The 27,839-nt window shown below is 41.9% G+C and overlaps 1 protein-coding gene across 1 annotated transcript in view; it reads right to left on the bottom strand.

Moving 5' to 3' along the window:
* The window catches only part of LOC124165518 (growth arrest-specific protein 1-like), a 77,022-nt gene that overhangs the window by 13,661 nt on the left and 35,522 nt on the right, over window positions 1-27,839 (bottom strand). Inside the window, exon 3 of the mRNA XM_046542960.1 lies at window positions 26,359-26,827. Within this exon, the coding sequence (XP_046398916.1) occupies window positions 26,362-26,827 (466 nt within the window). The 3' untranslated portion in view covers window positions 26,359-26,361. The remainder of the gene's footprint in view (window positions 1-26,358; window positions 26,828-27,839) is intronic.

Below are 27,839 nucleotides of genomic sequence, written 5' to 3'. Positions count from 1 at the left end.
GTTAAAATTCAACGGAACTTAAACGAATCAATGAGGGTAATTGTATATTTTCAGTTTTAGGGATGTACCTATCACACGATCATTTTTCACGTTTTCACGATGTATCACTAGGGCGATCGCTTTTCGCGACGGGAACTTAAGTGATCGCTCGAGTGATCATTTTTCTGAATCACACGGTCCCTCCCGCCGTCGCTTTTTGCATCACTTCCGATTTTATCCCAGCTCGTTGTCATGGGACCCGCATCACGAAAATATATAGTGTGTTTGTTTACCTATGTCGTTCCCACGATTGTAAAACGTTGCGCCGCAATCGCCCCACACGGAAATGCGTTCTGATTGGTTGATATGAACTTTTAGGGACAGTTTTAGCGAAGGAAAAAGCGACCGGACGAGTGATGAACAAAAGTGATGAGAAACCTCATCGCGATCGTGATCGTGGAAAACAATTGCCGGCGACGATCATTTGCGAGTGATCACTCTAGTGATCGCTTAAGTGAATACTAGGAAATGACGGATAAAATGTTTGCGTGATTCAGGCTTTACGCGATCCTTCTCCCTATCGTTGAAAAGTATGGCTGGAATGATCCCTGTGACGGGACGAGAAAAGCGATCGTTTGATTTGAGGGCTTGCGACGGGGAATAACGGAATGAATGAAACGGAAAGGATGAGGGAAGGGAAGGACTTGCTCATGTACACCATTCATCGATGAGCCAAGTCCAGACAGACTGCTCCACGTGGACCTAACTTAGCCGGTGGGAGACACTTTGCGCCCCAAAGTTCTTAAATAGAGGAGGAAATTGAGAAGATCGTAGCGACACCGTCCGTCTTCGCTGGGACTATTTTCAGATCGTTCATTTCAGTCACGATCTTTCTAGAGCGGAGGAAATTTTCGGAGGCGTGTGGAGCAGATATCATTGCCACCAACCGACGACAGACAGACGGGGGATTGACAATTAGTGCGAGAGATCAAGGCGGTCCCCAAATGTAACCCTAAGAACGGAAGGCGAGGAAACTTAATATCGTCGACGACTGTCGCTTGTCATTTCCTGGCGCCAGACAGAATTCTTTCTACGACGCACTCGCTGCTCGAACGAATTGACGCCATTCCTCCGCCTAATTGATTTAATTTCTCACTCACTGCAGCTTCCTTTGCCACACTAAAGACACGGTGCCAGAGGACATAAGGGCTTCCGAAAGAGGGACGTCTAGGACTACCATTGTCAATTGTTGTAAATTCAAACTTAATCGCATTCGCAGTCCACCACGTTACAATTCCAACAGATCAAACCGGAAGCAGCTCTCTGTACCATGTGAAGAAGCGAAGTTTACCGAAGCGCACTCTTTAGTACTCCATGTAAACTGAGTTTGCTGTGCGCTTAGAATATCAAGCCTGCTACACGAACGGCGTTCAAATGCACATTGATTTCTAAAGGATACCTACAGTTCACCTAGAACAGGCTACAACCATGCCTTTGTTTCGGATGAAATGTGGTTTGGACGTCGCGGCGTTCCTTCACGCACAAAAGATCTTTCTCAGCAGGTTCTCTCCACTTAAAAACAATATTTGATGTTTCCCTTATATCACACTTGACGACGGTGATGACAATAAATGGCACGAATCGTTTATTTCGTAAAGTTTTAAAGGAGCAAATGGATCTTTCGTTCGAGATTGGAGTGCCTTCAGTATTTTGCCTCGAGTAAGACTTAATCGAGGAAGGTCATTCTCTGTTTCGATATCCCTCGCCTCCAAATGACGGCATAACTCCAGTTGGAATGCGGATCATCATCACGCCATGCGATTCCATGGGATTATAATTGGGTAAGGGTGGGAGGGGCAGCATTGAAAAAAATAAAGAAACCCTTATTTCACTAATCTGCGATCCTTCCCCTGATTCTAGAAGTATTAGCGGCGAAATATCAAAGGCATTAACCCTTCTAACTTCCCAAACACTCCCATTCATTTGCCCAGCAAGGATTAATTGGAATTGTGGAATTCATTTTATTTCACCTTTCCCTGATAAGTTGGTGACGTCACTGACTGTTGCCGTGTGCGGCCTCTTCTAAGCCTCGCACATTCATCTCGCATGGTTCGTCGTCATTAACACTGTAAAGAGCGATTATTTCCGTCAAGGATCGGGGGTATATTTGAACGAGTTGATGAGCTAATGACATCACTACCCCATAAGGCAAAATTCGCATTTTTTAAATTTAAATTTACGAGAAAATGGCTGAATTGAGAGATTCTTTCTTAGTCATCGCATATATTTCCCATTAATTTGCCGAAGTCTTTTATCGCATTTCGATTTTCGAGAACATGATTCCATTCCTTCGATACGACTTGACCACTGAAATTAATAGAATAGAAACACGACCGATCAGGCGAGGCCACACATCACAACAGAGTAAATCCAAACAATGATTGTCTCTCTTTGCGATCATTATGACATCAGGGTAAATAAACATGCGCGGAGGTGGCTGCGCAGTAACAAGGGACTCGAGTCACGGATTTCTAATTTTGCCTATCTAGCTCCGATTCCGCCCATTGCGCGGCGCAGCTAACTAACAAACCATATTTTTCTGAAAGCTAATTAATTCACGCCTCATTTGAATGAATTCCAGCGTTCGTTTGTTAGCATTCTCTGAGGCCATTCGACACTCTCCGAAGAGACATTTCAACCCTTTCGGCCTGGGACAATATGGCGCCGTGCGTCGGGCGTGACCACTATTTTCAAGCGCTGTCTTTGTTCACCTCTTCGCTGAGAATTCCAATTTATTATTCATACAGTACTGTGCATTATCATAACCGTATTATATTCCGTCTGACGACAAACCTTTCGGGCGTAGAATTCTGAGGACGAAGCCGTACTCAGAGAAAGTGTCAGAGGTGTCTCCTTGGAGGGGAGAATGTATTTCTGGGGGGATTCAGAGGGAGGGGGTAAAAAGGAGCCATATCTCTCGAACACCTTCCCCCTCTTGCAACGACCACATCTAGAGATATCTCCAGGAACACCGTCTAAAAAATATTTCATTCGTCCAATTCATAATATTTGGCAAGCACTATAGGATTCATTCATTGCTCACCACCCAAAATACCATAGATGCCTTTACATTGGCAGAGACATGAAATGAACACAAACTGTATCTAAAAATGTATCGCTGTATGGTAATGCTGGAGTAGGGATAATGCTTAGAAAGAGCGCCGGGATGCGCATGAAAAGCTACATGCAAATTTGACGGAAGGATAGTAATGGTGAAGATAGAAATTACACCCGTTGCTACTGCAGTGGTGCAGGTTTACATGCCTACATCAGATTATGACGATGAAGACTTAGAAGACGCCTACCAAGAGATAACGGAAGCAATCAAACAGGCAAGAGGGAAACAAAAACTTATTTTATTTGGTGAGTGGAATGCTTTCGTCAGCGAAGGTCAAAACGGAATGATAATAACTGATAAATATGGATTAGGAATCCGAAATGAAAGAGGAGAAAGGTTTCTTGAATTCTGCACTGTACGCGGGCTAGTGGTTGCCGACACTTTATTAAAAATCCTCTGCTAATAAGATTACACGTGGAAGATGCCAGGAGACCTTGGAAGATTCCAAATTGACTACATTCTAGTGAGACAAAGATTAAAGAACCAGGTGAAGGACTGTAAAAGCTGCCCAGTGGCAGATATCGACAGTGACCATAACTTGCTGATGATGCAATGCCACCAAAAATTTAAAAAATTGAAGAAAGCCGTGAAAAGCATATGGCAGGTTGAAAAATTGAAGGAAGTTAAAGACTTCCTTTGAAAGAACGCGTAGAAAAAGAATAGCGGAGTATGCGACCAATAATTCAGTGGAAGAGAATTTGAAAGTCATGAGACGTGGTCTGCAGGCAGCAAATGAAGAAATTTTTGGTAAAAGAAAGTCGTCATGAAAAAGCCATGGACCACGAAGGAAGTATTCGATCTTATTGAAGAAAGAAGAAAATACAAGGCTGCGAAAACAGGGGAAGGGCAGAACTGTTACAAGAGGATAAGTAAATATCGTAAAGCGAGGAAGACTGGAGAAGTGTTGATGAAAAATATCTGTGAAGACGTAAAAAAAAATCTTGTGCGTGGAAAAGTGGAGGCAGCTCACAGGATAGTGAAGAACCAATTAAGGAAAGGAGCCTAAGATGTAATACCATTAGAAACAAAAACGGAGAACTATAATTGAAAACAAAGACAAGGAGATGAGATGGAAGATTTATACAAAGAAGGAATTCTATGAAAAAAGAGAGGGAAGTGTATAAAGATGATATGGGAGCCTCAATTTAAGGATGAGAATTTTATGCGACTGTAAGAGACCTGCGGATAAATAAAGCATCTGGAATCGTCGATATTTTCGCAGGGATAATTAAAAATACAGGAGGGAAGACTTTGAACCAGTGCAAAATCATTAGTGAAATGTATTGAACACAAGAGATACTAAAGGACTTCGAGAGGAAGATTATAATCCCAATTACTAAGAGGAAAAAAGCGGAGAACTGTGAATATTTTAGGACAATAAGCCTGACAAAACATTCGTAGAAGATACTAACAAGGATCGTCTACAGAGGAAAAGAACGAAGAGCAGAAGAGCATTTGGATGAGGACCAGTTCGGATTCAGAAAAATCAAAGGCACAAGGGAAGCAATATTGGCTCTAAACACCTGTTTACACGATAAATAGACACGTACGAGTTAATGTCTGTTTGCATGAATTCTTGTTTAAAATTTGCGTGGACCGGAACGGAACATGTACGAATGCATGGACCAAATTAGAACAGGTTCTATTTTCTGTGCATGCATTCGCACAAGTTGGATGGTTACACGATGCATTTTGGCGTTCATTCTCGCGTTCATACATTTAGACATTAACCCGTGCGTGTTAATGTATCGTGTAAACAGGTCTTTAGGCTGCTCATAAAAAAGAGAATGATGCTCCGAAATATGGAGCTATATAAGAATAATGTGGATCAACCGAGTTAGTAATGACGAAGTCTTAAGAAGACTACGAATGAATAGAAGCCTCACGAAAACCTTGATAAGAAGACGGAACAACGTCATAGGCCATATCTGGGACATGATGAAGACAATGGTCGAGGGACAAGTGGATGGCAAGGACGGAAATGGAAGACCTCGAATGGAATACATGGAACAAGTAAAGAGAGATGTGAAAGAGAAGACATACGCAGGTGTGAATAGATTAGCTGAAAGGAGAAATGAGTGTAGAGATGCGTCAAATCAATTATAAGATTTGGATACCACTAATGGGGGATTGGAAAGGGTTTGGGATTTGAGATGTTGAGTGGAGGTATTGAGCAAGTGCTCATTGATGGGTAATTGCGGGGAAGGATATTTGGACACGAGGTGGAAAACAGACTGGAGTTATGTGGAAAAAAGAACGTTTCGATATGGAGAGGCGGAATGTTACAGCAGTAAACTTCACCGTTGAACATTGGCTTAGGAGCAGCTGTTCTTCAATGACCCAAGAGAGGAATCGTAACCATGAAAGTACGTCAGTCAATGCATGTATGTCTGCAATATGGGTCACCAAAGAGTATCAAAAAGTGTCACCAAGATCGATTTAGTTGAAAATTTAGCTTCTACCATCGTGGTATTCAATTTCTTGGTCTCTTTGTGACTGAGGGATATTAAGCATAGTAATGAAGGCGTTTTTAAGAGTAGGCTTATTAAGTCTGGTTAACCGACTTACGAAAGCTCAGTGTAAGATGTAAGATATTATTTGTAACAAAAATATTCTCTCCTGCTTAATTAAGATCAATCCACAATGGATTTACGATTTTGTTGTTTACATATCAGTGTAGCATAGCAACCAAAGAATTTGTTCAGTTTTCACTAGAAGTTTAGGGTTCTGAAAGTGCGCTTTTTCACATTTTTTTAAATTTTACTAATACATTTTGGTTGTCGGTTAGCGGTGAATGTCAGTGATCAATATTGTGTATGGTATTACGGCGATAGAATTTCGAACCGTAGCCTTCGAATAATATGGAGCTTAAAAGGAAATAAAAAGTCGTCCACATTGACAATATTCCATTTGTAGCGGACCTTTAGCTTTCCAAGACCACAAGTCTTAAGGTTTGGGCATTAGCAAGTGTAAAAAAAACTAAGTCCCTGAATCTCAGCACAATGAGAAACGACACCATTGGTTGTGTTCAATTATATCGGCGTCTTTAGACGTAAGGTATAACTCGTTGGAGAGATACGGAGGAGACTGATGGAGTGGATGTCACAAGGAAATGCTGCAATGCACTGTTTTATGGAGAGGGATTCTGCTGAGTATGCATTGATGGGAAGGAGAGGAAATTATGAACATAGTCACGGGACTAAGAGTGCTCGAAAGACCACTGATCGCACATTAACCCTTTCTAACTCAGAGCTGATTAGGGGAGAAATCCAATTTGAAGATTTTTCATTTTGAAAACTTGAAAATTTAACACTCAAATATAATTATCGTGGCAGCTAAATATTTCGTCATTAAAATTTACTCTACAAAATAATGAGTAGTTTAGATACTTCCTAAATAGAGCTGAAAGTTTAAACATTTTTGGTGTTGCATAAAAGCAACATTGGGTTTAAAGGGATAATGAGGAAGTTAAGGAGTAAGGAGAGGGGCGATTAGAATATTGTCGATGAATGAACGAAAATGAAGTTGCTGAGAGTTCGTTCCTTTCCGCCTGAGTCCGTGCCTTGGCTGGGCTCAGACGCGCGCGCGGGAAGTGTTGGCTGGAGCGGTGGATGGATGCTGGCTGTTGCCTGGACGCCCACTTTCGCCGTGTTTTGTTTGAGGCTCAAAAGGGGGAGGGGAAGGGAGGTGGATCTGGGCGAAGAAGAAGAAGACCGGTCGGTCGGTCGGCGGCCCCCCCTCACCCTCCCCCCCTTCTCTTTCTCTCTCTCTTGAGCGAGCGTGCTTCGGTTCAACGGTCCTTCTCCTCCTACCCTCCACCCCCCCCCCTCCCTCCCCCTCCACTCTCCACATGCGGGATTGAGACGTTGTCTCGTCCAACCCCCCCCTCCTTCCTCCCATCCCACCCTCCCCCCTCCGCACCAGAATGTTTCCTTTCCTTCGCTCCTTCCACAGAGTGAGTGGAGTATCTCTCTCTCTTTCTCGCACGCTCCCTCCTTCGACTCAAATCAAAGCAATCCCAAGGGGCAACGAAACGATAGCAACTCGCTCATCTCATTCCGAGCGAAAATGCACCCACAATGTTTAGTGGCAGTAATTATAGAAAAGTGCACACCCCTCGAAATAAAACGTATAGTGGGAAGATTTTCGGATGAGAAAGTAAAAGAAAGGTGCTATTTCGCTCTCGTCCGACCGCACCTTGAATATGCAGCGAGCGTATGGGATCCAGTGTAGAAAGACTTAATCCGCGAACTGAATAAAATACAAAGGAAGGCTGCGCGGTTCGTCAAAAACTGCTACGGGCGTACAGACAGTGTTACCCAGATGTTAAACGAATTAGGCTGGGAGACGCTGGCGACTCGGAGGCTGCGCGCTAGGCTTAGATTGCTTGAAGAATTGAGAATGGATATCTTTAAGAGAGACACAGAGAACATAATATTAGAGCCACACTATATTTCCAGGTCCGATAGAAGCGATAAATTAAGAGAGATGTTTTGCCGAACGGATAGACAAGGGAATTCGTTTTTCCCCCGAACCATAAAGGACTTTAATAAACGCTAGTACCAACTTCGTTAGAGCACTTCATTTTTTTAAAGCTATAAACGGCTGATGTCCTAACACCCCCTGCCACACGCCTTTTAGGCGGCTTGCGTAGTATTATATAGATGTAGATGAAAACTAGAAAGGATTTGGAAGGATATAACCATGCATACACAGTGCCTTCAGCACTTTCGGCTGCTCGTAGTTTCGAGGAAAATGTAAAAAAAACATCCAATATTTCGAAAGCACATTTTATTTAAGGCATTAAAACTTTTAAAAAAATTTCTCAGACAACCTTCTAAACTAAATCGATTGTGAATTGCTCCTACCTGTCATGTATAAAATGCGTTTATTCTAAGATGAAAATAAGAAATAACAGCAATAAATGTCTCATTAAATAAAGCACTTACAGATGCAGATAAAAAATAGGTGACCTCGGTCCTTGAAGACAAAATTATCCGTTAGGAACTTAATAACGGCAATAGACACGTGGATCGTACTTATCTTGACCTTCCCTACGGAATCTTAAAACGGATGGATACAGATCCAGCATAAGCGGACTAGACACCTTGAAGAAGACCACTGAGGCATCAAAAGATGCCATGATGAAAAAGCTGCAGCAGCTGACATGAGTCACACGCCACTGAAGGCTGTAGATATCAGTTATCAGAGACAATTGCCGAACATAACCCTCCAGAACCGACTACAAACCATCGAAAACGTCATCATTCGTAAAATATACGGCGCTCCGTTCGGATCTAACAATAAGAAAGAAATATCCACACTACAGGAGATAATTTCCAGGTGGAGGAAATGTGATTGTGCTGGTGAATCCATTGAGCAAGTAATGTCAGGATGATATTCAGCCACTGTTTTTACCATCCGATTGGTTAGATAGGATCCGATCCGAGTGGTTTATTCCGATTGGTTAGAAACGCAATCGGAATTTGTTGCGTCAGAAAATGTTCACTTCGACAACTAAATGAGTCCTCGTTGTGAGTCGCCAAAGTGAAAATATTAAAATAAAATAAATTCTGATCCCATAGCAACCAATCGGAATCGACTGATGGAAATTATTCCAAAAACACCAAAACCACCTCCACGCGATACGCGAAAAATGAAGAAAAATCAAGAAGCCAAGTTTAAATTATATTCGCAGCAATGAGTATGGCGATTATAGCATTTGATCCCTCGACCCCCGATAGCCTCATACGGCAAACTCTCCATTCAACTGCATCGGACACAGAGGACATCAACCGAGCATATCTTGGTATACGTCTAGACAATACCCTGAGGGGGTGACCAATCACCAGCATGCAATAGGTACCCCTCATGAATAACATATTGTAATAAAAAATGCACAAAATTAAAAAAAACGATACGTAAATATTCGTGCAGGTGATGCGAATCCCCGCTACACATGCAGGGCTGCGTGTAGCCCAAGACTACTAATTCACTCTCATGGGAAGCTTGCATATCGCAAATGTTTCTTCCCCAAATCCCATATTCACAAGTTCTCGGCCTGACGAGTGCCAAGTCACTTCATTTTGTCATCACAGCAAAACCTTCCCACAGCACGCCTCTTTCGATCTTTTCCACCAACGTTTATTAGCGTGTTCCCCGCGATAGGCTGGAATTCATCCTAAATCCCAGATATTCGAATTCAGGGTTCCCACTCTAACTAAATTATAAAATTCACGGTTTTTTCCAGGTTTTCACGGTATAAATTCCATCAAATTCACGGTTTGTAGATAAGAAATTTTAGGTAGAAATATTGATCACGTAACAATCATCGGCCGCACGTTAACTAAAAATGTAACAAACGCAAAAGATGCCTTGAATGCAAACGCAGCAATGACAGCGCTATCTATCATGACGTCACCTATAGTTAGAAAAATAATTCAGGTCCGGCTAAAGGGTGTGTGTGGGAAAATGGAGAGAGCAGGGTGGCAGGGAAGCGAAGAAGTGCCAGATTTTTTGCCAGGGTAAATGTCTTCCAATCGCAGGATTAAGGTCAATGTGCTGTCATGGCACACACGGACCAATTAATAATTGCGCTTCGAATACACGTGTACAGAAAAATGCGTGCACAGTATCTGCACGTGACTCGACCTTGAAACATGATCGAAACATCGATTTTTCTTTTAATCCGTCTATCGTAGTTCTACAATCAATTTTGAGAGATTTTTAAGGTTTTATGACGAAATTCACGGCATTTTCCAGGTTTTTTCACGGTAGACGAAATTCACGGCTTATTCACGGTTTTAAGATTTCACGGTTGAGTGGGAACTCTGGAATTTATATATTTGAACTCCATTTTACAAGACTCACGTAAATGGGAAAAGGGTTTGTTTCGGTGAGTGTGGCACGCCTGAGTAGTCTCGACGGGGCGCTATCCGCCGACCGGCAAAACATTTGTCTATTTCCTCCCCGAACTAATTTCGAAGCTGGCGACATTCCAAATGAATTTCAACCCCTTCTCAACCCGTCGCGGTGCCTCATGATGGAAGGAAGAATTCCTGGCCTCATTGCCACCCAACAACTTTCACCAATTTTAATTCTTCAGAGTAATTACACGCATGAGTGGGCAATAATCATCGCGAGGCGAGGCTTTCTGGAGCGAGACAAAGTATGGAATGAGTATTTCGCCCCGAGGCGAGAATGAGTGCCTGCAATCTGAGAATGGCCGACTCCTTCCAAATCCCTTCGGGCCTCGATTTTTCTCCTTCAACCAGAGAGAAATTGAACGCAAAAAAGTACGCTTTTGTGCTCGAGTATTCCCTATGAAAAAATTGTAAAAACCTGTATAAAATTTGTAAACATTCTTATACATTGTCATGACAATTGTATAAGAATGTATAAAAATTTTATACAGGTTTATACAATTTTTTCGTAAGGGTTAGCATTAGTAACAGTAGCATAGACTTCTCCAAGGGACAGCAATCGGCCTCCGTTTTTTCATCATATACATACGTATATTTATGATCTCTGATCCCGAATTACATATATTTTCCGAGGATCATATCGTATACCACAAAGTTAGTGAACACTTTCGTAACCCTCGCGTTGGACGTAAGCTAGATAAATTGGTGGAGCCAAGAGTGGGGACGGCAACATATCTGCTGATGTACATTTCTTGCGTAGGGCGTACGACTATCACCATGTTGTAGAAGGAGTAACGATGCGGGCGACATATGAAGCAAAATATCTACGCATATGGATATTCGATATATTTTAGAGCGACACGAAGGACCTTCATCATCACAATATTTCTAGATCCTACTAAAGCTCCACGCTTACAAACTCCAACGCTAAGCTTCTTAGATTTTATTCCTCAGTTAACGCCCCACGCCGCTCAAATATTGTGACGGCTTCCTGCGGAAATTAATTGTTATCAAAAGTTTTATGAGTTAGCCCGGACTGTCCTCCATCCCAACAAACTTTTCAACTCACATTTTTTATTTACATCCAACTTCCCCGTAAACATATGGAGGCCTTTGCAACGGAGGAATTAACAAAGCACGACGCAAAAATCCATGCCCTGGATAGGGACCACGTATCCAGGCGGAATTCGAACACGCAACCTACGGTTTCCTACGGTTTGGCAGGTCTTTACCCCACCGCCACCAGTCCAATTCCCATTCCCCAAAATTAAATGCTACAGAAGAATGATGAGGATCAAATGGATCGACCGAGTCAGAAATGAGGAAGTCCTAAGAAGAGCAGGGGAGTGGAGAAGCATCATGAAAACCTTTAAAAGGAGAGGGAACAACCTTATAGGCCACATCTTGAGACATTATGGCCTGATGAAGACAATCGTCGAGGGACAAGTGGAAGGCAAGAATGGAAAATGAAGACCTCGAATTGAATATATGGAACAAGTGAAGAAGGATGTGAAAGAGAAGAAATGCGTAGGTGTGAAAAGATTAGCTGATAGGAGAACTGAGTGGAGAGCTGCGTTAAACTAATCCTAGGATTGTTTACCACTGATGATTATGAGATACAGCAATGTTAAGGCAATATTATAACGATATACGTAGCACCTTCCGTGCTCTTCCTTGAGTCTAGTAGTAGAAGAAGAGTCTACACAGTATGTGAATGGCTAGACTGACATCAAGCCTCGGTATTTTGTACTGCGAGTTTCATAATCCTAGGCGTTTCACCATCACTTCCTATCGATAATATCAAAATACTGATCTTTGAAAGTAAGATTTTCTACTACATTGCAAAATTTGCAAAGTTTTTCTTTTCATTTAGGCACGACATACATTACGATTATGTAAAATCTACTCTACTTATTGTTTTGATTTATAGTGTATCAAGACATGGTTACAGGAGGTATGAATATATAATATGAATTTCTCGATCAGTTTATAAAGTGTGAGACTGGAGAGTGTTTCCCGAAAATACTTACCGAAATAGAACTTTAGGGAAGCTAAATAAATCTGCGCTTTTCTTGCATCCCGTGGTCTTTACTTTTGCAGTTCATTGCAGAATGATGAGGGTCAAAGGGATTGGCAGAGTTAGTAAGGAGCGGTAAGGAGGAAGTCCCAATTTATGATGGCCCGTTGAAGACTATCGTCGAGGGACAAGTGTATGGCTTGAACGGAAAAAGAAGACCTCGAATAAAATGTATGGAACAGTTAAAGAAGGATGTGAAATAGAAGAAATACGTAGGTGTGAAAAGATTAGCCGATTTGGAGAATGGGGTGGAAAGCTGCATCAAATCAATCTGTGATTCGTAATCAGTGATGATTAAAATGATGATTTTTCTAAAAAGAATTCTAAAAAATATGCCCGTTCGCGATCTAACGACTTCAGATCAAAGCATTGGGGTTTCCATTCTATAATATTTGCAGATTAAAAGTAATACGCACGGATTTTTCGTTTCGCCCTTCATAGTTATTGCTTGCTCAACTGTAGAAAACAATATAGATTCGCTGATCATATAAATGCCGTTCCCAAAATAATGAGACCATAGCACAAACTCTCTCGCGTGGAGAGTCAAATCTTCCCAACGGTTAGTAATTTGCACAGCATGATCGTGCAAGGTCAGTAGGACATGGCCGGGGCTGGGCTAAATACAGGCCGAGGGCTATTTGAAACACAAAATACAGCTCCAGTACGTATTTTAAATACAAAATACCTCTGACTTGGGTATTAAAAAAATTAAAAACAGTATTTTAAATACCTTTCAAAATGTAAAATATGGAAACTAAGAGATCAAAAAATGTATAATCTGCCTAGGCACGTTATAGATAGTTGCAAACATCAAGAAAACATAAAGGAAGTAATCTCTCTGAAGGATAATGTTACAGAAATGTTATCAAAAAAAGGGAGAAAATGGATTAAAAACATAAAATATACTAAAGGAATAATTAAGCCATGAAACGAGTAGTCTTAGTGACATTCATTTCACGAACGGAGAACAGACATAGGATCACTGAACGGTGAGGCTAGGATGAATGTCATTCTTCGTTTTGCACTCCATTTATTTTCTCATACATTCTCATCTCTTCCCTCGCAATGCGAAGACTTTTCAATGGTCTCGCGTGCGCACGGCGTCAATCAGCCACGCTCCAGCTGACTCTCTCTCTCTCCCCTTTCTTCCTCGTCTCTGAGGATATTTTTAATTCCCCCGCTCAGAGGCAGTGCACAGCATGCGACGAGGAAGTGAAAATAGTTATATGTACTTCTCCATCCAATCATCGCGTAGTTTTCATCTGCAATATTTTTCTTCCACGATTCACGGTTTGTAATAACAAAACGCATTAAAAGCGCGCTAAACAAGTGACTACGGCACCGCAAGTTCATAAACTTCACGCTCAAAATCGATCGAATTTTGCCTCGATATTATTTCCGTAAATTCAATCATTCTCCGCTCAATTGTTTTCTGTGAATGCCTCCATTGACACATTGATGCTGGAATCTCAAGCAAATTATCCCGTATAGTTTATTTTGTAACAATTTACATTTCATGTAATGTTTGTTTTCATATTCGAGTTTTTGAATCAAGTAGAAAGTCCTGAGGATGACAGATGCGTTGGAAAAGAAATGAATGCGAAATTAACCAAATATCAAATCCACGTGAAACAATTACATTAACTCGGTGATCGTAAAGCTTTAGCCTTATTCATAGTCAGCCAATCAGTGCCGTCTGATTCATCACGTCTAGACAATTAAATCTAGCCACTGTGCGCAGAAGCTGATATGCGCAGTTTCGATAGTTTTTTGCATGTATTCCCTCCGGCAGACAAGAGTATTGCTGGTAAAGAGAGAGAGGTCTTTAAACGGAGAGACTCGAAAGAGATATAAAATTTAAAAATAAAAACGCAAAGAGAGTCTTCATTTCATTCTGTACTCGCTTCTTTTTACGAGTTCGCGTAAAAAAGCAGAGGATAAGAAGCGGACGTTCGTGGAGACACATCCCGTTGGTCGTCTGTGCCGGTCACTTCGCACACGCACCGCGATTAAGGCGATGGCGCTTCGGTCGCAGCAACGTGAATGGAGCAATAAACTCGCCTCGCCTCCACCCGGGCACCATGCCAACCGAGTAAATAACCCCAGAGGAGGAGAGCGAAAAATACATAGGGAATCGCGGAAGAACAGGCGGTGAGTCAGAATCGTGGAGAATGCGCGCATGTTTACTCGCAAAAGGGTCGTAAGCCTCCGGGATGTACTTTCATAGATCCGAATTCCAATTGTCATCTCTTTTCAATACACGCCGAACGGAATGTTTTGATAGCTTTAATAATAATGTCAGAATAACTCATCTGAAATAATACAAGTGCTATCACGCGATTCGTTGATTCTTGAAAAAAAAGAAGGGGCTCGTGAAATAAAATGTGAAAATATATATTAAATTGTTAAAGTTTCTCAACTTCTGACATTCCAATATTATGCAGGAATTGACATATCGTAGTACTTTTTACTCGTATTAATTTTTCTCTAATCCCATATTAAATAGTACTAATTCTTTCCGTAATGCATAAATATTTTAAACAAAAATTAACTTGGTATATTTAGTGAGGCTTGCATTATTTGCGCTTCGCGTAGGCCCTTGTCTAATTGTAAATATCAAGAGTGGGGGATGAGGTATGTAGCGCCACGGCCTCTGCATTAAGCCGATGTCCCACGGTCAAATTTGCGTCAAAATCTTTTGATCAAAATTTTTGTCCAAAAATTTTGATGCAAATATTTTGATACAACTGGACTGGGGGTGTCCCACGATGCATCTCATTTTGATCAAAAACAAACGAAAGACGATATTTATGTAAACAACTAGGAAACTTGTGGAGGTGGAGGATTCTTTCTTTTTAAGCAGGCGAAATTGTTTGAACAGGCCTCTTGAACATTAAAGATGCGAAAAAAAGAAAACAGAAGGAATGCTGAACGTGGCCTTGGCTGGAAAAGGGGTATGAAAGCGTTGGAATAAGCATGCTAAACATGTTGGAGAAGGAGTTGGTCGCCGATGTTCCTGTTTATTATCGATAATAATTGACGACAAGTCAATATATTTTCATGTCCCTTATCAGCAAGGTTGAGGGCAGAATAAAACGCCAGGATACAAACGTGAGGCAGTTTATTCCCGCGAGGAAAATGTTATTAATAAATGATGGACATTGTGGTTGAGGAGATGTTATGAATAGTGCTGTAAGCGTGCATTTAAATCACATTTTTCTCTCCTAATCTAGCAGTTTCTAAAATAAGGTCCTTATCCTATAATCATAGTAATAGAAACGGGCAGCTGTAGTGTTTCACAGGTACAATCGTCAGTTCATATTAGTCATTTCTCCAGCTGCTCGCTCGCATTGTATGCCTTCCATAAAGCGTAAAATTCGGCCTCGATACCTTAAGTAAATCTTTTATTATTTCCAAAACATCCCTCCTGGTATTGCGATTCTAAAGATCGCTTCCTTTCTATTTAAGATCAACTGATTATTACGGATTTCTAGTTGAGAGCTTCCATCGCCTATCACTAAGACAAATTTTTGCTCATATTTACCTTTAGGGCCACACCAGGCGATGAAATAGACGATCACGAACATATATATATATTTGAAATAATGTTTTGTGAATTCACTTCGTGGTATCGTGATATTATAAATTTAAAACTAAACCTTTTAGTATTCCATACAATACTAATGAAAAAACTCAACCGGTTTCAATCTTTTCAGGTCCTTATCTAGAGGTTTACGATTAAGATAACGACCTGAAAAGGTGGAAACCGCTTGGGTTTTTAATTCATACTGTGTGGAATACAACAAAGTTTATTTTTGTGTCCATAATATACATAATTATTAATTAAAATACTCATGCAGACGATAAATAAGTTTAACGTATTTGGCCTGTGTGTCAGCGCTTGGCGATGCTTTTTTGTCAAAGGCCCTGTGATTGGTTGGTTTCATCCAATTGGATGAAAATTTAGAACCTGTCCTATCCATTTGTACAAATCGGTGATTTGTACAAACGATAGGACCAAAAGCCAGTTGGACAAAATTTTGACCGTGGGACAGGGTGCGCGTCAGTTGCATCAAATTTTGATCAAAATATTTTGACGCAAATTTGACCGTGGGACATCGGCTTTAAACATCTCACTTTGAGGCTAGAAGAAGGCTTAAGCACTCGCTCAGACCTCCAGAAATAGCAATTAATTAAAATAATTCGGAAGACGGAAGTGAAAGATAGTTTACGACATCTCATTCAGATATTTTGCGATTTAAGTTTAAAATATAAATAATTAAACGTCAAATTTGCCACTGACCACGACGAAGTGATGACGTCACTAGACTACTTCGTTCAGGGATCAGTAGGAATCAGTTCGAGGGATGAGGAAGCGTAACTAACTAAGCGTAAAGTGTAACTTAAAATGAAACCACGTGAGACCATTGAATAGGGTTGAGGAACAGTTATGAAGCGGATAACTCCTTCGTTACCCGGTTGGAAACCCGAGAAGATTTCATCCAACTCCTTCGTAGCGTCATCAACTCATTTTGAAAAGGGTCAAATCCGTATGATTTTTTCGCTGCGAGAGGTAGGCGATGAATTTAAAAGCAAAAAAATATGGGCAAGTACATACATTGTTCACATTTTATATCACAATCTGCAATAAGGTAAATTTGAGTCTGCTCAACCACTCTCGCATTAGGGACTAATAGGAACGTCATTCACATGACAAATCTCTACGTTAATAGTCCTACAGCTATTTAGGAGGGCAGGTGAAGCCATTTTGGAGTCAATATTGAGGTCCATCTCGGAGAAATTATTTTCGCGGATGCTAGTGCATTGTGGGAAGTTCTCGAGTTAAAGCTGTTTGGGATTGTTTGTTTGCTTCGGGGTCATGGAGACGGCAGCGCTAAACATGCTCAATGGTTGTGAAAGGAGCCGCTGCAAACAAATAAAGAGCGCCTCGCGAGAAACAAACAAATGAAGTGAGACGGGCGTAGGGGCAGGTCGGGATCATACACATCGAAGCATTTTTTTACGACCAGAGACGCTTACATCCGCATAGTATCGCCTGAGCCTCGCCAAAGGCGCTAGGCGACGGGAGAATTTTCCTAGTTGAGCAATAATCAATAACGCAATATAACCATAGTTTCTATTACTATTTCTGAGTGACATATAAGTTTAAATAATTCACAATATACCTTTTGCATTATTCTAGCCTTGTTTGGATACATTGATGTTAATCGCGCAGCACGCAGGACGATTTGACTACTTGAGTCTGACCGTAATAAATAGGCACTTTGCCGTTAAACAGTCAGACAATCAGTGCAAGCAAGGTTTTGCTGCCGTTTGGAGCCTGACTAGTTGGACACGCTACAATTTTAATCGTAAAAACTGTCACTTTTTATCACGAATCTGGCAGCACTGTGCTTTACTCCAGCGATCAGTCCTACTTCATGAGGATCCCACACGCTAGCAGCAAAGCGAGTGAGGCCTCACTAGAGTCAGGCAGCCTATCTCTTTCACATTTCCATAGCACTTATAGAGAAGTCTTTTTACTAATCCCACTTTACGGTTATCTTTCCCACATTCTTCGCGTACGTGTTAATCCTAAGAAAGATCCCGAATGAAGGTGACTCTAACGAACTCTTTACGAACACGGCATTCCATATTAGGATCGTGAACAAAGACATCCGCAAGGATCTGTACATGACACCAATACTCTACGAATTAAAAGAAAATTTATCATCATTCAAGAAATAACTCAGTCACACCGGAAACGACAAAATAATCAACATCTGGAATTACGCACCGAACTCAACCCAAAAACACAGAACTCCAAACTCAGCATTCCTCCCAAATCATATCCCCTCCCCCTAAATAGTCACACCACCCGAAACGCCGCAATAACATACTGAGGAAACCTACCAGAAATTAAACTTATTGAAACACACTGGAGACAGCCAGAAGGCTGGGACTAAAGAAGAAAAGAAAACCAGAAATTCCTTCGAGGCGAGGGGGGTCGTGGTTCATCCAATTGTGGACATATATACAGACATAGGTAGTGACCGATATACATCGCGATTGACTCACTCACTCAAGAGAATGGTGAACGATGATCGAGACATCACTGAGTCGAGCGACGCGTCCGAAGGCGAGACCACGTGTTCGATGGTTGGGGGTGACGTGGTGGCTAGCGCGGGCAGGGCGAGAGTTGAGGTGCGTGCGATTGAGGATAGGATGGGATGTGTGCCTCAGTCAGTCAGCCCTTGGACCGTAATTCGAGGAGACCTCCTCCTCTTGCACGCACGCGGTCACTTCCATCCAACATCTCTCTCTCTCTTCGCAGCGCCCACTTTCACCTGCCGCCTGTGACTCTGTGGCCGGCTGACGCACTTTCAATGACTCTCCTCCTCATCTCACCTCGGCCATCTGCTGCTCAACCCATCCTCACAAAGAGCGCGTCTTCGCTCACAACCACAACCTTATTCTTACGTTAGCCTCGGCCTTGACCTTCCCCTCGTCTACATCTACACAATACTCCCTGCCTCTGGGGTGTTTATCGAACATGCCATCTATGCATCAGCATGCAGGTGCTGCCACAATCGCACGTGCAATTGCGTGGCTGGTGTTGGCATCGGCGGATACGGCGCGTGAAGACTTACTCTAAAGGCCTGTTTACACGATTCATTAACACGTACGAGTTAATGTCTGTTAGCGTGAATGATTTTGGTGGACCGGAACGGAACATGTACCAATGCGTGAACCAAATTAGAACAGCTTCTATTTTCTGTGCATGCATTCGCACAAGTTGGGTGGTTACACGGTTCATTTTGGCGTTCATTCTCGCGTTCATACATTTAGACATTAACCCGTAAGTGTTAATGTACCGTGTAAACAGGCCTTTAGGCTATATAACAAATGGAAACAGTGGAGAGTCGCGATTCGCCGAAAACTGCCACGACCGGACAGAGGGTGTCACAAAGATAACACACGAATTATGTACTTTAGGTTGAGATCCACAAGAGACTCTCCAGAAACGTTCTAGGATCAGTTTTCTTGAGAAAATAAGAAAAGCGTCTTTCATATAGATAAGGAGAACATCATCTTGAAAATTATGTATCCAGGCCCTGAAGAAAAGAATAAATAAGAGAGACATCATGCCGAGCGTATCGATACAGAAATGGGATAGTTCCCTTCATCAAAGAAAACGAAAGGCATTGATTACAATTCGTTACCCACCATTAGTGTATTCATAATATACTAATTATTTTGTTTTAGAAACCCCAGTTTAGACGAATGGCAATGGTATATTTTAATCTCATTTGAAAAAGGCCAGATTGGCGCCCATGCGATGCCACTCCACGTGAGGTCACAGGGACCTAGTTTCTATAGGAGAAGATAGGAGTTATACATCGTCTGAGATTACCAATGCATGCATGAGGCGCAGAGCTCAGGGAAACATGTCTTAATAATCACCTATTAAAACTGACTATGGTCGGAAAGTTTCTTTCGTTTGATAGGTTATAATAATCCTTATTTAAGCCAAGCGCTACCTGCTAGCAGGGTACTCTGCTACCTGATAGCAGCCTGCATCGTAGCGGCGCTCATAGCCTCGCACCAAGGTGGCCTCACACGGCGACAGTCGGAACCAGAATGAAGTGCACGGGCTTTTCCCAGCATTCATACTTAGCCGTCGCGTTTTCGCGAGCTTGAAAGTTTTCACTTTTCATTTAATCGTGAAATATGGATGTCGTCATTTAAAAATCTAACAGTGTGAAATACGCACTCTTTCGCTTTAGTCAATAAAAAATAATATGAAACCAACCTATTGACATAGGAACGAATATGTGTCGACATGTAGTCAGTAAAGGCGTGGATAGTTAACTTATGCGAATGCATGGGGTGCAATTGTGCCTAAGTAACCAGCGTCTATGAAATTTCAGTTTTCACCACCACATGATCGATACTTGAATAGAGTGATTATAGCTCCTATATTTTGTGTCACGTGTTTTCATATATTTTGTGATGGATTCCCCCTTAATAATACATACCACTTCCCAATTGTGAAATTATTTAATCACATCGGTTCCGCTCTTACAGCTTTTGCAGTCCATGGGCTGATACTTCCCGCAGTGTCAACGGTCGGCGCATATGAAGAGGGCACCCGTGGTTTGACCGCAGTGGTATCTAATGGGTCGGTGGAGGGCCTATTAGATTGACCACGAATTGACCGCAGAGCCACCTAGGGAGCTGCGGTGGCGACACGTCGCGTCGTGCGGTTGAGGGAAATCAACCCGAGAGACCTGATTCCTCACCTATCATTCATTCATCAACGTGAGTTCAAAACCCCATGATCAATGCTTATTTTTTGACCCTCAAGCGAGCGCGCTGGCGTAAAAAGTACGCCAATATTAAAAAACCAAGGATTTCAACAATGTACGGACATTCTGGTCCAGAATAGCTTCGTGTATTCTTACAATGTACTTGACCGTCTATTGTAGGAGTTTTCAAACCTCGAAGTATTGTGGGTAATTAATTTTTAGATCGGCACAGAGGAACAGAAACCCGTGGCGTACAAAGTACACCGCGCGACCGGCCGTGTACCTCGTGCTTCGCTTTTCTTAAATGTTATCGTGCATGTCATTGTGACTGTCAATATCGTGTGTCTTTAATGCACAAAGTAATGCAGCAATTTATTTTAGATCGGCAAGAGGAACCCGCATCCGTGGCGTGTAAATTACGGCGCGATACCACCAGTGTACCTTTATTTATGTATTTAATCCAGTCCAAAAACAGCAAATAGGCCTATGACAGCGGACTCACAACAAAAGGAGAAACTACTTAATAATATTAAGCAACGTAACTAGTAATGAACAGAAAATATTCAACAGTATTTACAAATAAATAACAAAGAGTAGTAAATTTTAGCAGGTGGTGCGAGAAATAGGGGGAAAATTACGATAGCGATGGTGCAAGGATGAAACAAAGGATCAGAATTCGGGACACATTTGGCATTGGAGTTAATGGAAGAAGGAAGTCTGAATAGAAAAGAACGTTTAGAGACAGAAAGGTGAAACAATGAAATAGGTCACTCGACCTCGTCGTGCGCGAAGGAACACGAAGCGGAAAAAAGGAAGAAGGTCAGAAGATCTGTATTTGCCACTAATGATATTTAAGAAGAGTCTCCGGTGATTGAATATACGGCAATCAGCTAAAGTGCCAATGCCAAGAGAGGATCTAATCTTATTGAGGGAGAAGTTACGAAAAGGCAAGTATCAATTTAAATGTTCAAGCTTGAGCTAATTTCTACATGTAAAGATAAATTTGAATGAAAATCGATTGTTATCATATAAATGCATGCATCTTGAACAAAGTACGCCACGCGCCCGGTCGTGTAAAAATATCTGGCGCGCCCCCTCGAGGGCTGAAGAGTCGCAATTTTAACGATGTCTATCTTCTGTTTTCTGTTGCATATGGGAGCAGTCTCACACGGCGCCGAATACGTCGCGACGCCGCCTCGGCCTCCTATAATCCGCGCCGATTTATTTTTCCCTCCACGCCGCCGCAGTCCAATTTTTATGCGGCGCCAATTCCCACAATGCACTTGAAATTCCTCCTGTAGCGCGGCTATTAAAAAACTCTTTCCATCGCTATACCTTTGATTATTATAATCTGTATTATTATTTTTTTCATTTATTGACCTTGTTTAATATATAATATAGTATTTCTTGGAGTTTAGGCCATTTATAAAATAAGTTTCAGCCAACGTTTCGATTTATTTTTTAAATCATCTTCAGGGCTATGTAAGAAAAAGCGTGAACAATATAAAATACAGAGAATAAAACGATACACAATATTCATACATAAAAAAGGTACAGTCGGGTTTTTTATATACAATATAATTTAAAATATTATATATATAAGAACAGAATGGAATATACAAAAAAATTTGACATACCTCTAAACTTTGAACATATTTATTGATGTTTTGTTTCTAAGGTATTGCCACAACCTAGGTTACCATTAATTTTGGGTTTTTTAACACCAAAATTAATGGTAACCTAGGTTGTGGCAATACCTTAGAAACAAAACATCAATAAATATGTTCAAAGTTTAGAGGTATGTCAAAATTTTTTGTATATTCCATTCTGTTCTGTATTTTATATTGTTCACACTTTTTCTTACATAGCCCTGAAGATGATTTAAAAAATAAATCGAAACATTGGCTGAAACTTATTTTATAAATGACCTAAACTCCAAGAAATACTATATTATATAATAATCTTGTCATTCAAACCTACCACAAGTGGGAAGCGCTGGTTCATGAAGGGGCGCAGCCAGGAATTAAGGCTGGGGAATAAAATAAAATAAAATCCCTTGCCAAAAATTTATAAAAATAAATTTATTATTAGGTGCAACAAATACCGGGCTGTGTGGGGGTATGGAATATCCACCAGCATAAGCGGTATGTGCGAGATAAATAAATTGCGGAATTTTAAGATAAATGGTTCAAAATGGTGAATTTTACGGCTTTCTGAGGGATATTTTATTAATCCTTACACTATTCTACTAGTAATATCAATCCTATTAAGTAAAATGCATTAAATTTAAATATTTCTCTGAGCTCTGGGGGGGGGGGGTTAACCCCCAAAACCCCCACTCGCAGCGCCACTGGGTTCATGAGCCCCTTCCTTTCCAGCAAAAGTGGGATGGGTAGTTCCAAAGGGATTGTCACTTTTAAGATAATCCATTGCTATTCTTATTACTTACGGAACCTGTGTTATAATGAAATCATAACTCGTTTGAATGTTTTTAATTTAAGCGAAGCAACAAAAAATTAATTCGTTTCTCCGCTGCATTGAAAACTAATGAAGTTGGGTTATACGATTGTGGTCGGAGTTCATCGGATGTTTTATATGTTCTGCCGCAAGTAAATAATGCGAGGAAGCCTTGTTATTTAATGCTTCAATTCTACGCTAAAAATTATATTCTCAGTGAAGTACAGTACATCTCGCGAAGAGCGTCTGAAATCCATCTACTATTTGGTTGTATTGTCCTTCGCTGCCATCGTCAGCCCGATTGGATAGCACAAATTGTCGTCGGCCATGATTTTGCAGAAATTACGGGTATGAATTTGTATATTTATATAATTTAATCTAAGTATGACTGAATTTAAGCATGGCTTGAATATCGTGGTCAATTTTTGCGCTGTGCGGCACTGATTATTCTCGACGATGTTCTTCAAGAATTCAATTCCTGCGTAGTTCTTACGTAATTTAAACATTAATCGCTTCTACGAAGCATTATTTCCGTATTATTCATTATAAATTTCGTATGTTTAGTCACACTGGTTGCACAATGGCAGCAAGTGGCTAGATATGAAAATTACGGGATTGCGCATACCAATTTGTACGATGTCGACGTAAACCATTAAGGATGTAATATTAATCCTTGAGTGATCTTCAGATGACATCCAGTCCATTGGTAAATTGAGTGCCTTAATACGTTAGACAGCGCAAAGAAGAAATACAAGATGCAAGGGATGTTCACGCGGCACTAAAAATGTAGATACGAGAGCAACCACAGTCGATAAAGCGAATACATTGCGTTATATTGAAGCGAATATAAATGGATTTCCAAATGCGGGTTTCTTCTGTAGATGTTTTGGGATTGTAAATGCAGTGATGTAAAGTCAGCAACTTGAACGAATGCATTAAGAAAACTGTCGACGAAATCTTTCCGCATTCTCCATAAATAAATGACAACTTGACAACTATCATGATTCAATCATCTGATGCACACAAAAGCCGCCATATTTGTTTCATACCTCAAACCTCTTTATCCAACCAGCAACTAACGCCTTCAACGATTGGCTGACTTTTTAACGGCCAAATCATCTATTTCCCCTGTAGTGTAGGGCTATACCATTCGGTTTCGTTCATCCCATGTTCTTGGGCAGGGGTCTCCAAAATACGGATCCGGCCCGCGGAGGGCTTTCATCCGGCCCACGCGCGCTCGTTTCAAGTAGCGCGCGACTCTCGCTCGTTTAACTTTGTGAGACGCCGCTAGGAGGATTGCAGCGCTGTACTGCACGTCAAAGTCGTCTTCAACTGTTCGTAAATAAGAAGTATGCCACCGGATTCTTCAGTAGACTTTGGTATCGAATACTTCAGTCATCGGCGAATATGCTATCCGGCTCGCGAGGCGATTCGGAACTTGGAATGCGGCCCTCGTGGCCTAGAAAAATTGGAAACCCCTGCTCTAAGGCAATGACTTTTTCCAATTATTCATCGCGTTAAGCTAAGATCGCCGTGAAGGCTGCGCATCGCGTATTTATTTTGTCCGTCGTCTGCTTCAGACGCCCCATGGCAGTGACATGTTCAAATTATTCAACGCGTTAGCACATGAATTATGTTATAGCTCATGTTATCCCTGTTGGTCGTTATAAAATCATTCAATGTTCTCCCGTTTATCAATTATTGGGTGATAAGCGATTTCTGGAAGCAGAGAGCCTGGTAATTCGATAATAATTTCACGATTTACGTCCGATCTCTAATAAGAAGCGATGCTGTTGAGTCCCCTCTGCAGCGAATAATGGCGTCTGCCTATTTACAGCACCCCCGGAGCGTAGGGCCCGAGCAGAGGGCCCTGAGGAGGAGAGGGCCCCGATGGGTCAGGACGACGACATCCCAAGCAGCACTCGGTTTTTTCGTCGGTGGCTGAGGCACCGCCTTCCCCCACCCCTCCTCCTTCTCCTCCGTCAACTTCCCCCATCTCCCGGCAGCCCGTAGTACGCACGGGAGTCAATATTGACAGAGGGTGGGGGAGGTTGGCAAGGAAGCAGTTGCGTGCGAGGAATGTTGTTTGTGGTTACGCTAAGTGTGTCCACAACATAATATGATGACGGCGCTAAAACCTGATCAAACTCGGTCGCGCGCCAAACGGGACGACGTTAGCACCTCTTGCCTCCGCCTGAAGATGGCTGGCTGGCTGGCGAGCCTCCCTCCCTCCCTCCCGCCATTCCTTGACCTCGCACACTGCCTATCTGTCTGTCTGTCCTCTCCGAAATCGCGGAAATACCTCCTCCAGGTAGCGTCTCATTCCACTCCTAATCACAGCGCGCCCATGCACAGATGTATTTTAGGTTGGAACAGTGGCGTAACTATATAGGAATATGATGAGGGGGGGGGGCTTTGGGGGCGAATCAGGGATAGTGGGGGCAACCCCCCTTGGAAACGGGGATTTAAGGAAACTTTTTGAAAAATAAAATGCCTGAAAATGCATTTTAAATCATTTTGGCACTTAAAATTAAACTTTAAGCAGACGCAGTTAGTATACATCAAATCCAGACAAGAAATTTAAATTATTTTTTGATTTCTCTGATGCTTTGGGGTAATTCATCCCTTCATGATTACGCTACTGGGTTGGAAGACGGATGTAATTAGCAAGCGGAAGCCCAATAGAGCAGCAAATAGAAGATTTCATTATTTCACCCCATTGTGCATTGTCATGGGTTTTTATAAATGTCGTTGGCGAGGCGATCTTCTCGGAGAGATCCATTTAATTTCAATACTAACTAAATACAAGCAATCGCGCGGAATGCCACTGAAAAGTTATGAATTCCATGGATCACATAATCACAAACATTGGTTAACGGTCAAATATTAAACCTGTTTCTCCGTGAATTTAGGATCGCATTGCCTGTCCGCTACGCGAGTGGCGAATTTTGGAAACCGATTTAAATGCGCGTTGGATGACAGCACATCTATACCACGCATCATCACATCACATCATCACATCGCGCTGGATATCTAAAGACGAACTGGAGAATTGTTTAAGTACTCATGACGATGAGTATGGGGAGAAGATAGTCCTTTAGACAAAGACTCATAACTTTCCTCACTGAGCAAACAAATAACGATCGACGCGCATTCCGGTGAGAGGAATTGGAACCACTTAATAAACATGGGGCAGGCATTTACAGACGGCTGACTTCAAAGACACGAGGAAATAATTGATCCCACGTCACAAGAAGTGTCTCCATTCTCCTAGTGGCTGTGTCGAAAAGTATGTGAAACATTGCTGTACTTGTTCCTGCATAAGATCTTCATGACTCATTGTTATTTTTCAAAATAAGGCAACATACTTTCCGTGAATTTTTAAGCCTCATCGTCATTTGCATGTCACACTATGTATATCACACAAATACTGACCTGCTAGGATGGGTGCGGTCGGGTGCTGAGAAGCGCGGGGTGCGGCGCCCACGCTGCCACCACGACCAGCATGCACCACGCGAGGAAGGAGGAGGTGCAGAAGGAGGAGGAGGGGGCCGCCCCACTCCGCCCGCCGGCCAGCGCAGCTCCGCTTATCCGGACGATTTCGTTGGTGCGCGTGTCCCCAACGGCGCCTTTGCCATCAGCCTCTGCGACCGCCGGGATGAGCGGGATGTCCCCTCGTTCGGGGGGCGGGGGGGAGGTGGGGAGGGGAGGGGGGTCCCGTCTGAAGCACAACCTCTCAGTGTTGCGTCGCACGAGGTCGCAGTCGTAGTCCTCGCGACCGTCGCATCGGCAAGAGGACAGCCCGGCCGCCTTGGGCTGCCGTCTCAAGATGGTCGCCGAGTTGCGGCACTTGGGCGTGCACTTGCGACCGGAAAATGCGGCACGACACAGGCGCTCGTAGTAGCTGGAAAAAAAGAAGATGGATCCACAATCACACACAGGCAGGGGGCGAAATTAAGTTCGCAACCATGAGAACTATAATTAATTAGTAGAAGCTTGAAGCAAGACATTAGACCCGAATGCGTAGGGCACACCGTGGTGCGTTTACAGACTTAGACCTAAAAGCATTTATTTACGGTTAATAACACAAACAGCTAACAACTGAATGCGTATAATTTTGATTTCATTGACTGCTTTATAAAACCACACTATTATCCAAAATTTCTCAATTTAAAACGTTAGAAAATTGATTTTAAAAAACCCGCGTAAACGTGCTCCGATCCACCCTATGCAGATTCAATAAAGAAAATTTCTTTCTGACAAGCAATTTTGATACTCATTTACGTAGTTTCATTAAATTTGTATCCTTATTTTATGATAATAAATTAAACATGATTAAAAACGATACAGCCGCTCTTGATTTATAAATGGTGTAACTAAACTGCAAGTTCATTGATTGTTAGGCGGTACGAAGTTCGCCGGGTCAGCTAGTCATTAGATAAATCGAGGAGCCCACATCTTTCCGTTTCTAGCATTGCGAGGGTATTCCATTCCTTTATCCGTCGCTTACTCATCGAGTTATCCACAGAGAAAAATCTGCGGTCTAACCCTTTGACAAAAGTTGATAACGTCACGAAGTCATGCCGAGCATGAAACCGCTTTTACCCTCTAGGCCTCGCGGTTAGGCTTTGCATACTTTCTTTTGGTGTAAACTTGTTTATTGAGCGATTCCTATCATTAATGAAATGACCTTCCTGTAAGATTCTATGAAAAAAAATCTCCAATGACGACATCAACTCGCGAAAATTAGGAAATATATTTAGAATTTTCTTTATCTAAACTTCATGATAATGGCCGAATGGGAAATATTTCTTGATTGTTACTTTTATTTTCCTACAATCTACCGAATCTACATATATAAAGGAAAGTCGAAAATCGTGTTAGTTAGAACACTTATAACTCGAGAACGGCTGCAC

The sequence above is a fragment of the Ischnura elegans genome, chromosome 9, assembly GCF_921293095.1.
Source record: "Ischnura elegans chromosome 9, ioIscEleg1.1, whole genome shotgun sequence".
Taxonomy (NCBI): domain Eukaryota; kingdom Metazoa; phylum Arthropoda; class Insecta; order Odonata; family Coenagrionidae; genus Ischnura; species Ischnura elegans.
The sequence above is the reverse complement of the archived record's forward strand: the minus strand, read 5'-3'. Positions and strand labels throughout refer to the sequence as shown.